Source organism: Asterias rubens, chromosome 1 (genome assembly GCF_902459465.1).
Source record: "Asterias rubens chromosome 1, eAstRub1.3, whole genome shotgun sequence".
In the NCBI taxonomy this organism is placed as follows: domain Eukaryota; kingdom Metazoa; phylum Echinodermata; class Asteroidea; order Forcipulatida; family Asteriidae; genus Asterias; species Asterias rubens.
In genome coordinates, this window is record NC_047062.1 from 12,328,467 (window position 1) to 12,340,716 (window position 12,250).

At 39.8% G+C, this 12,250-nt stretch overlaps 1 protein-coding gene across 1 annotated transcript; it reads left to right on the plus strand.

Annotated features, from left to right (window-relative positions):
- The first annotated feature begins 279 nt into the window (after nt 1-279).
- On the plus strand, nt 280-10,791 carry LOC117296569 (legumain-like). The gene is made up of 12 exons (XM_033779582.1): nt 280-452; nt 1,797-1,894; nt 3,414-3,495; nt 4,169-4,254; nt 4,595-4,670; nt 5,361-5,423; nt 6,316-6,501; nt 7,189-7,359; nt 8,107-8,223; nt 8,937-9,107; nt 9,232-9,299; nt 10,570-10,791. The coding sequence occupies exons 1-12, from the start codon at nt 297-299 to the stop codon at nt 10,616-10,618; spliced, it is 1,323 nt and encodes a 440-aa protein (XP_033635473.1). The 5' UTR covers nt 280-296; the 3' UTR covers nt 10,619-10,791.
- The last annotated feature ends 1,459 nt before the right edge of the window (nt 10,792-12,250 follow it).

Sequence of the window (12,250 nt, forward strand, 5' to 3'; positions counted from 1 at the left end):
TTATTATTATGGTTACTTGACCGACAGTGTTGTGCAATATGTTGCTATCCACCCATAGATAGGGCCTACTTGGCATTGTGTTTACCATCTGCTCGATGTAAACAATAGTGATGATCAGCAGCAAGCTATAAAACCCGCGTCCAAATTCCATTTGCACGGCACAAGTGGACTTGATGCTTATCATGTGACAATGACGAGGTTTTTGACTCCAATCTCGTGACCAGCCAGCAATAGGGGCGTACTCACTTAGTGTTTTAACTCAGTGTATAAAGCATCTTAGTGGGATAGGGACCTAGATGAAGATGTTGCTTAGTCTACTTGTGCTCTTGCCGTTGGTGGCAGCCTTCCCTGTGGAAGACGCATTCCCTATGCCGGAGGCTGAACCGTCTCCCACTAAACACTGGGGTCTACTCGTGGCTGGCTCCAACAGTTGGGGCAACTACCGTCACCAGGTATTTTAACAACATCGTAAATGTCATCTTGTTTCGCCTCGGGGCTTTTAAATTGGAGGTGAAAGTTGAAATTGAGATTTATTAAAAAAACTCATTGGAAAAGACAATGCTTATTAAAACTGCAGTGACAATTGAAAGGGGAAACATAAAAATGGTTTTTGGAAGAGTGATTAATTTTTAGTTCTCCTCTTGTTTCAAATGATAAACCAATAGGATACTGTGGAACAGGAAAAAGTGACAATGTTGTGTTGTAGACCTCACGCAATTGACGTCATTTGATTAGGGCGCCCTCGGCCAGAGGTCAATGTTTCATAGGCCTACCCTGTGTAGACCGCGTGTTTTTGACCATTTTCAAGACCACGGCTCGTTGGGCTTGAGCAATGATGATTTTTGTTGTCGGCTTGAATCTGTTAAAACTGGTTAAACTTTAGGGCAATGTCACACGAGGCAACTCAGGCAACCAGTTCCAGGCAATCTCCAAGAACAGAATCCATTCACAGTTTAATATCCTCATTATTTTCCTGGGAATCGTAAGACATTGTTTGAAAAATGACTCATGTGCTACCAAAGTGGTTCTGTAACATCCACTGCAGTTGGTTGCCTCCAAGTTGCCTCGTGTGACAAGGCCCTAAGAATCAGTGAGATTTCAGACGCACATTGACGTCATTTTAATAGGGCGCCCTCGCCAATATATCAAAAGAACGTTGTTCATTGGTGGTCAGTCCTAGTGCATGCACCGCGCGTATCACGTTTGTTTTCAATAATTATAGGGAGGTTTAACCCTGCACGTTAACGCTGCACGTTACGCGAGCAAACACGTGAACGTGACGTGAACGTCAAAAATGTGTGTTGTTCTAGGTGACATCACGACATTGGGCTTATTTCATGCTCACGATGACGTCTGCACGTACGTACCTGACGTGAAAAAGGTACCTTCGCGTAAGCTAAACACGTGAGATTTTAAAAAGCTGCGTTAACGTGCAGCTTAACCTTCCTAAAGTTTCATGGTCGATTTACCTCTACACCCATGACCACACGAGGCAATTTACAGGCAACCAGTTCCAGGCAATCTCCAAAAGCAAAAAGGCAGTCACATTTGAATGTTCACATATTTTTCTTGGGGATCGTAAGACAGTGTTTGAAATAGTAATCATTGTCAAAGTAGTCCGGTAGCATTCACTGCAGTTGGTTGCCTTCATGTTGCCTGTGAAAGTTGCTACGTGTGGTGGACAAGGCCCTAAGATGGCGGCTGGATTTACGTAAATGTATAGATCTGTTTGAACATCAGTCAGGATGGTGACTAATGGTTTTCCCTCCACATATACTGTGTATTTCCCTATCTAGGCCGATGTCTGTCACGCCTATCAGATCTTGCACAAGAATGGTATCCCAGATGAGAGAATTGTCGTCATGATGTTTGATGATATCGCCAACAACGAAGCGTAAGTTCGAACCCCTCTAGTGCAGTGATGCATCAGACTATAGAACTTTATCACGGTTTGGCCATCTTGATTTTACTTCATTCCAACTCATTGTAACCAAACTGAGGCTGGACGAAATAATTGTCTGGTGCCATGTCTGCGCAATGAATGTTAGCATTCATTACTGTTATTGGACACAGGGAACATGACCACGATGGTGAAAGCGTGATAGGGTCCATTGAACCGAATCAGGGCTGCAGTGTCTGACCCATTTCTGGGTCAGTAGAAATATGCATCAAACTGACGCAGACTCCGTTTCAAAGTTTCCATTACAGTTTCCGGGCCAGTCTGTTTGACACATTGGAGTCTGGCCCAATAAGACAATACTCCGTGATTATGACCAGGGAGTTTAAAGAGTGACGTTTTATACTAAGGCCGTGTCCGAAACGGCGACTTCGGCTACAGCTACGGCTAGATCGCGCGCGTCTGCTATTCTTCAACACTGGTAGACGCGCTGATCTAGACGTAGCTGTAGCCGAAGTCGTCGTTTCGGACACGGCCTAACTTTGCCGAATTGGATGAGATTTTTTCACAGGTTGCCTATTTTAAAGAGATTATTCACAGGTCGCAAACATCCAAATCGATGATGACGATGTTTGAGTTGGTGTATGGTGTGCCACTTGAAAACATAGAGGATGTGAATGAGTGCATTGGATTGTCCCGAGGCCGAAGGATGTACCTTTTTTCTGCGGGAGAGTAGAAGACAAACCCTCAATTCGATCTGATTACGGGAGTTTTTGCATGACACCCTCATATTTTTGTGTTATTGACGTTTAGTTTGTTAAACTTGCCATTGTTTGATGACCACGATGTGGAAGAAAAAGGTAAAGATTACAGACTCAGGTACAACGATTGAAGTTCAACGAACATTGTGAATCTGAAGGTGAACAAAACAATGATAAAGGCCTAGATATACGCCTACCATAATCTTTCCTTCCTGATGAGGCCTTGGGGTAAGAATTTTGCCAAAGTGTTGACCCGAGAATAATAATGATGTCAACACATTAAGGCCAAGGATCCAAACATGTTTAGCGTGCTGCCTTTTTGAAAAATTTAAGGAGGGCCTTTTTTATGAAGGGAAAAAAAATCTTCTTAAAAAAAACCCCAAAAAACAAAAAAAAGCAAGCAAAAAAATGGGGTGGGGGAAAAACGGAAGCGGGCAGGAACGCCAAACATGTTTTGTTTTTGACCTAAAGACAATATGGACCACTCACATCCAAACACATCGACACGGAAAGGATAAACATTATGTATCATTGTTTCAATTGTGAAAATATTATTATTTATAAGTATAGCCTATTGCCTATACACATCAGCTTCGACAACTTTTCTTTTTCTTCGTAAAAACAGACACGCTTTGGTCCGTCCCTTATTGGGTGGGGTTGCAATTAGGTGGTTGGTTGTGGTTTGGGGTTTGGGTCGTTGTAAGCAGGAGTTGTATAGCTTCACTAATGCGCCGATGTTTTAAAATGGTTTACAGGAATCCTACCCCAGGAGTTATAATCAACAGACCCAACGGATCGGACGTGTACCACGGAGTCCCTAAGGATTATACTGGCAAGGTATGGTTAACAACTTGCCTGAAGAACCCGCTATATGTAATTTACCCCCCCCCCCATAAATACCTCAGACAGTTTCTCTATCCCTATTGGTGGAGAGCGCGTCACGTGTGGGTGTTTAAGCCTTTGAGAATGACCAGTGTTTATGACCGGTTGTGAGCTGGGCAGTTTCTTCATTCCTATTGGTCGAGAGCAACGGCTGGAATAGTTGTGCCACATCACGCGATACGTGCGACGCGCACAGCAATCTCCTTATAAGGAGTTGTTTACCCGAGAGCCTTACCATTTCATAGTTGGAGGCTGGGGTGTTGTGTTGAAAGAAATCATTGAACAGTTTTTGACCAAAAAGTGTTGATGTTTTTTGACCGAAAATTTATTTATGAATGCGAATCAAAGTGTGTTGAATCGGTTTTCAACTAGTGGTTTAAACCCGCCGAGGCCTGGTTCTTGATAATTTACCTCGACTTCGTATCGGTAAAATTATCGAGAACCAGGCCTGGGTTTAAACCACTAGTTGAAAACCTCTTCACCACACATTTATTGCCTCATTTATAGTCATCAAGGTATCAGTATCTTTAAAAATAAAGTTTGTAAGTTTCTTCTCGTGTTTTTTAAGAAGTGTTCTACACGCGATCTTATTCTGTCACGTTTCCATCGTTTGGTTTTTAATTTGCAGAATGTGAACCCCAAGAACTTTTTGAATGTTTTAAGCGGCAACAAGGCAGCGATGAATGGTATTGGTAGTGGAAAGGTCATTGGCAGGTAAGACTCAACACAATGCTAAATTTGTATCGGGTATAAATCCCCTGATGTTAGGTCCAGAAATTAGTTACCATAACAAAATATGTGAATTAGACGTGCAGCAGCTGTTGATAATTCATACAATTGCGATAAAAAAAATCCCTTAAAAGGTAGGGCCTATGGTTTTAAGAGTTTGGGGTTAAAAAACATTTCATTCTGAGAATTGACCATGAGTTCTTTTAGATGCGTTTAATGATGAAAATGAAAAGCTAAAGAAATATAACATGGGATTATGACCCCCAAACGACATTATATTGATTTATTATTTGTGATTTGTTTTCTTATATATTTTTGATCACAGCGGACCAAATGATCACGTGTTTGTTTTCTTCTCTGACCACGGTGCTAAAGGCCTAATTGCATTCATGGATGATATGGTAATACTCTAAATGTCTATAAATAGCTATTCCTAAATACCTCAGACAGTTTCGCTATTCCTAAATACCTCAGACAGTTTCGCTATTCCTATTGGTGGAGAGCGCGTCACGTGGGTGTGTATAAACCTTTGTTTATGACCGGTAAAAAGTGTTAAGTCATGGGCGTGACACGCGACCTTGCACCTGTTCTTTTAAGACACTTTCTTCATTCCTATTGGTCGAGAGCAACGGCTAAAGAATTTCGCGATGGCGGCGTTCTTCTATCTTGGGAGTTAGGGAGGAGGGTGAGAATTAGAAATCATCACTACAATAAGCCACATTTTTTGTTCTTTCCCCTCAGGTTTTAAGATTGAAATTAATGTTCAGATCAGTTAAACGTAGATAACTGTTTGAAGACACTGGTCACGTTTTGTAATTGCCACAGAGGAGAATTCTCACCTGGTATATCCAAACACATGCAGGCCTTTTAAAAGTTTGTTTTCTTCAAATTTGAGTGAGAAATTATCTTTCTCACAAACTACGTTGCGTATTTTCAGAGGGAGCCGTTTCTCACATTGTGTTATACTATCAACATCTCTTCATATTGCTCGTTTCCCGGTAATATTTTATGCTGACAATTATTTTGAGTAATTACCAGTAGTGTCCATGCCAGTTCCTTTAACAATGTTCACTGCTTTAATGTATCTGCAGTTGTATGCTAAAGATCTCATCACAACACTAAAGAGTATGAATGCGGCACAGAAATTTCAGAAGGTAGGAACCGGGAATTGTCGGCCTAGGATAATCTAATGTAACTTCCCAATCGGGAATAGATAAAGCTAATTTGCGTCAATTTCCTTTACGTGACTACCTTGCCCCATGTCCGAAAGGTGACGTCAAAAATTTCGCGGTTTACTTTGAAGGATTTTGGTACTTTTTGTAACAAAAACACAATGTCCATAAATTAACTTTAAACTTACACAGTTTGAAGGCAATGATGGTAGAACGCTCAGCTTGGTATACAGCGTGTTTACCAGTACTGGTGTATAAATACGTACATTTATTGATGTGAAATACAAGCTCATAAAACTATTATCGAGGCTTAAGATTTTAAAACTCGTACGGGTACGATTTGGCAACTTGGGGCAAGTAACCAAATTGGACAAGAAAAGTTACATCAATATAATACATTGGGCAACTATATACTACTAACTTTGATGTAAAAACCCTAATATTTAACTTTTGAAACTTGTTGATTGAACTCTTCCCCGGAGAGATAAGTAACGTAAAATGAAACTAAATTAAATACTGCTACATAATATTTTTGTGTTTTGTTATAACGAATATTTTTCTCTGAAACTGTTATAATAAGAGGTATTGGTTTGTAGCATTCAAACACAAAAAAGTGAAAAAAGTGGTATACAAAACTTTTGGTTAGAAATGTGTTGATAATCCACTGTCTTTTCGATAGCAATTGAAAAAAAATATTTTATACAAAAGTGCCTACGAGTCTCCTAAACAAAACATGAATGTGATATTATTTATTCAAACCTTTTTTTTTAATAAAAAGAAAGGCCCATTAGGCTACCCTCATTGATTAATTTCCATGTGTCTTTTGTATGGTTTGCTTATTGAACATTTTCTTTGACGATTTTCCAAACATTAGTTGGTATTCTACCTAGAAGCCTGTGAGTCTGGTTCCATGTTCGAGAGCCTCCCGAAGAGCATTAACATCTACGCAACCACCGCCTCGGGACCAGACAAGTCTTCATACGCTTGTTACTTTGACAAGAAGAGAGATACTTACCTGGGCGACGTGTACAGTGTGAAGTGGATGGAGGATTCAGACAAGGTACAGACTAGACTGGGCCCCTGTCTTTATCCGCAAGGATAAAGACAGGTCCCCGCTGTCAGATCCAGTGATTCCATTGGATACCATCGTTTGAAAAACGTGCTGTGACTTAGATGCCTAAATAGTCACTGCTGTCACGTCCGCAATAGAACTTGACAGCATAGCTCTTTGTAAAATGACCTAGGTCAAAGGTCAAACTACTCGCCGGTTTTGCATTTTTAGAGGCCGGTCTCTGGCGTTATTCACGAGCCTCGAAGTGTAACGTCAGATGTTCAGGCTAGGTACAGACAAACTTTAATGGGAAACCTTGGAACGTTAGATGGCAGCAGATGGGGTAAATTTTCATTGACTGTTCTGAGCATGCGCACATTACCGTGAACAATTGATTTGAACTGAAGTCTGGCGTCATCTAGCTTCCCAAAATGTCCCCTATTAAAATCATGTGCAGTTAATCATAACACATTTTGTTTATTTCGCCAAACTTTTCAAAAGTGCAACGACCTGGGGATCTCATGTCATTGATATCCTATACTGGACCATTAATTGTGACGAAGTTGTGTTGATCGCCGTCTATACAACGGTACACGCCCTAACCATTGGCACTCTGCATGCATGCTGCACAAAGATGACTACAGTGTAAATGTAAAAATTAACGAACCAATTGTTTAACGTAATCTCAAACTGTAGGAGGACCTTACGGCAGAGACGCTACAGAAGCAGTTCAAAATAGTAAAGAGGGAGACTAACACTAGCGTAGTCCATCAGTTCGGAGACCTCAAATTCGACCGAGATACCCTGAATAACTTCCAGGGGAATGGAGGTCCGTCTGTGCCCGGGAAACCTCTTCCCAACGTGCCGGTAAGTTGACTTCCAAAAAGCCAACAAGAATATTGTGACGATGACGTTAGGTCAATAACTCTAGATTAGATGAACATAAAACCTTGTCGAAACCACGGCTTGGGCTCCACCTCCGGCCCCATGGCCCCCTCCGTCCACCAGTCGGGAGGTCCTACATGGAAAGCGTTATATGCTCTTTCGAAAATACGGACAGAGCCCAACCCAGAGCATAATCCCGAGCCGTAGTTTCAAAAAGATCCATATGGTCTTTTCGTAACCACAGCGGCCTAGTGAACAAAAGGGTATGGAACGTAAAACCGAAGCTGCAACCAGGGGCCAAATTTATAGAGCTGCTTAAGCAAAAAATGTGCTTAAGCACGAAAATAGCTTGCTTATTTTACACATTTTACTGGTCAATTGTCATGCCATATGTATTGCTTGTGACTGGTATTTAGCTGGTGTTTACTTAGCATAACAATTTGAGATGAGTCTTGGCCGGTAATCTGATTTTACTAAGCAAGGATGTTTCTGCTTAAGCAATTTTGGGCCCAATTTCATAGCGCTGCTTAACGGTAAGCAAATTTGCGTGCTTACTGTAAGAACGATTTATAGTGTGACCATTAGAAATTAACATAACATTATAAATGCTTAATTACCTCTTCACTGTGTAAAAATAACATAGGACCATTGTTGATTTCGGGTCTACAAGCATGGAGGCCATGGTTGACAGAGATGCTCTTCATAAAATCAAGAGTTTTCTTTCCACAGTTGGACGCCATCGACAACCGTGATGTTCCCCTTGATCTTTTGTTTCGACGCTTTGAGAAAGAAACTGATCCAGTTCAGAAGAAGTGGCTTATGGAACAAGTTGCAGAGCTCGCCCAAGTAAGATTCGCCAATGTTTGGTCTTTATTTGTGCTATAAATACATTGCGAAATAGATGCACGGGTCCATCGATTTCAGAAAACTCTTCCTAACTTAGGGTTAATCTTAGGACGTAGGACGAGTTAAGTGCCGTTGTCAGATGCAATTGTGTCCGCCATGCAATACTGTCCGCTCCGGACAAAAAACCGTCCAGTGGACATTTTACATGACTGTATGTATGTCCGAGCGTGCATGCACTGAACCTACGTATGCAGCATGGATATTTACGTATTTTATGGTTGAAGCGAATACCCAAACGGCCGAACAAAAAAATGGCGAACGCATTCCGTCGACCAAGGGCGTGTAATTTACTGCAAGGACGGTTTTGCACGGGTCGGACACAATTGTATATGCAGCAGCGTCCGGGCAGACACAATTGCATATGCAAAACCGTCCGGCGGACATTATTGCATATGCAATAATGTTTTCCGGATAGTATTGTATAGAGGACATAATTGCATGCGACACCGTAACCATAAACGTTAGGACTTATTGAACCCATCCTAAGTTGGGAAGAGTTACTCGCCTTAACTCGATGTAGTATTAATCCTAGCGTTTCGTGAAATTGGCTGCAGTGCATTTTTGGAGGGCTGTTGGTATCAAGTAACTTCCCAGTAGTCATCATAGTTTTCAACAGAAGGTTTAACCATTAATTTTTGTCCTAAAACATGCAGATGCAGCAAGGTGTGCATAGCCTTATGTACGGCGTAACAAGGAGCCTGGTTGGAGAAAACAGTACCATGATCGACAGCTTGATAAACACCAGAGGGCGCCCTATCAAGAACTGGGACTGCTACAAAGCAGTGACACAAACATACCGTGAAGAGTGCTACACTATATCACAGGTTTGAAATTTGTTGTGAAAAAGAAGTAGTAAACAAATAAAAATCGTTGTCAATGTTTATGTTTCTGACAGCTATATAGACAAAGTTACGCCAAAACATATTATTTGTGTTTCTTTCTTTGCAGTCTCACTATGCATGGGGACAAGTGCACGTTCTCGGTAACCTTTGCGAGATGAAGTTTGGCGCACCACAGTAAGTTTATTGAAAACTAATTTTTATAACATTAACACTGTTAGCCCTAATACAATTTATTTCAGTAATACTTGTTGTCTGGATGGTCTGGGGTCGCCCATGAGTGTCAGAGGGTTATCCTGTTTCCTTAAGCACGTGTGTATGTAGCCTACCTTTTAATGTAAACAAAAATTGTAAAGTTATGTTTTTTTCTCTTAAAGGGAAGGTACACGTTTGGTAATTGTCAAATACCAGTGTTCTCACTTGGTGTATCCCATCATAACCATAACATAACAAGCCTGTGAAAATTTGGGCTCAATCGGTCATCAAAGTTGCGAGAAATGATGAAAGAAAAAAACCCTTGTTGGACGAATTTGTGTGCTTTCAGATAGGAATAAAATGCTTCTAGCAAGAATGCTTTTATTATTTGAGTGAGAAATTACCTCTTTCTCAAAAACTATTACTTCAGAGGGAGTCGTTTCCCACACTGTTTTATACTATCAACAGCTCTCCAATACATGCTCCTTATCAAGTCAGTTTTTAATTTAGTATTTGTTTTGAGTAATTACCAAACGTGTACCTTCCCTTTAAAAACGAATGAAAAATAATAAATAAATAAAACCTGTTTGAAATCATTTCTGGTAGCATCGGCGACAGAAAATCACCATACCATTCACCAGCACCGTTGGAAGGAAACAAAAATAAAATGGGAACCAACCGTTGGCCTAATTGTACAGCGTTCATTAATGGGCAGAATAAAACAATGAAGAGTTACTCATAAATGAGTACATTGTATTTTATTGCTTTGGATGCAGCAAGAAATCACGGTAAAATACGGACTGAGGAATATTACATAATTGGTTTTTGCTTACAAAATATTTGCTGATAGTGTAAGCACTTTATGTAATCCACCATATACATAAACTGACAAACCTGTACAAGTTTGAGATCAATCAGCCATCTGGGTCACGAGAAAATAGTGAAAAACAGATTACACATTTTCTGCTTGACATCGGTTCAAAAGAGAGTGAATAAAACTGAGCGATAAACTCCAAACGGGAGTTTAGTTTTATTTTGTTCTCATCAGTATGACATTTCAAACAGAAATATTTCAAGGGATGTTTTCTACATCATCATTAGACCGTTTAAGTTTGATGTAAATCTGTGATCTTAGACGAGTTTCTTTTATACCAAATCTGTAATGTTCCTCTAACATAATGTCATCATCACTGGAAACCCTATTCCGAAACTTAATTCATGAGTTAATATATTATTTTATTTCTGTTTACAGAATTTCCAATCGTCTTCAGGTCATGTGCTCCGAACAAAGAGGACGCTGAGACTGCCAGTTTGCACCGGCAAAGGCCCTTGTTTCCCCCACCGTACAATTTAGACTGTTAGGAAAATAATAAATTCCTACCTTCATCTCCCAATTCACATTAATACACTGGACACTATTGGTAATTGTCAAAGACCAGTCTTCTCACTTGGTGTATCTCAACATCATAAAATAACAAACCTGTGAACATTTCAGCTCAATATTAGTCGTCTAAGTTGCGAGTTAATAATGAAAGAAAACACGGCCTTGACACACGAAGTTGTGTACTTTCAGACACTTGATTTCGAGACCTCAAATTCGTGGAAAAACTTATTTCTCGAAAACTATAGGGCCTACGTGACTTGAGAGGGAGCCGTTTCTACGAATGTTTTATATTACCAACCTCTCCCCATTACTCTTAAAAGAACACGTTGCCTTTGGATCGGACGAGTTGGTCTATAAAAAGCATTTTATAACCGTTTGTCATGAAATGCTCATGGTTGGAAAGATGTTTTAAAAGTAGAATACAATGATCCACACAAATCTGCCTCGGTATTGCGTGGATTCTTTTGCTTTGTGAACTAACACGGTCGACCATTAATATGGGGGTCAAAAATTCGACTCCCATAATTAATGGCCGACCGTGTTAGTCGACGAGGTAAAAGGAAATACCAGGAAAACTGTGCAATTTCGAGGCATATTTGTGTGGATCATTGTATTCTACTTTTAACACATCTTTCCAACCATATATACATTTTATAACAAACGGTTACATACGCTTTTAAAAGACCAACTCGACCGGTCCAAGGCAACGTGTTCCATTAACCAAGTAAGGTTTTATGCTAATAATTATTTTGAGTAATTACCAATAGTGTCCACTGCCTTTAAATAATTGTTCTTCTTGAAGCCCCATACCAAAGTGGCTCTATTAGCCTTGTTTGGGACGAACTTGCATTTAAAAAAATATGATAAATACAGATATTTTACTGTTCATAAGGCTATGCCAATTAATTTGAATAAAAAACACATTCTACAACTCGGGTCAAATTTCTGCCTTGCGTTCAGTATTCTTATACCACGTTAAAGTAATGTATTTGGTTTCTATAATGGTTTTATGATATTTCTTTGTGTCAAAAACAAGAAGGCGACGATTTTGTTAATTCCAAGTTTAAAAAAAAGTCAATAAATTTGCTTTAGTGTTTTGTGAACGACATAAACCATTGTTGCTTAAATGTTTGTTATTGTGTCGAATAGGATATTTTTAATAGTATTATAGATTTATTGAGTAACTTTCTGTCACAAGGGACACAATTTTATCTATAAAAGCGCGTAAAATAAATTTAGTTTGTTATACGGTTGGAAATATATTTGAAAGTAGAATATAGTGATCCACTTGCGTATTGACCAATCACAAATTTCTGTCGCAAAACAGACGGTGACACCCCGACCATTCCATAATGGTTACACAAAATACAAAAATAACCGTAAACTCATAGGCTTCTGGATTAGTTGAAACTGTTTTGTTGTCTCCTTTTTGATGTTTTTCTTAACGAAAGTGAGAAGTTTGTGAGAACTTCTTCACCCATTGATGAAGGCAGTCGGATCGGTGTCTCATGAATACTTGTTATTTTAAAACTGTAATAGGCAATACTTG

Coding starts and splice junctions, on each gene's coding strand:
- LOC117296569 (XM_033779582.1), top strand. CDS start 297: ATGAAGATGTTGCTTAGTCTACTTGTGCTCTTGCCGTTGGTGGCAGCC. Junction 4,255..4,594: donor AGTGGAAAGGTCATTGGCAG/GTAAGACTCAAC, acceptor TTTTGATCACAG/CGGACCAAATGATCACGTGT. Junction 5,424..6,315: donor CGGCACAGAAATTTCAGAAG/GTAGGAACCGGG, acceptor TCCAAACATTAG/TTGGTATTCTACCTAGAAGC.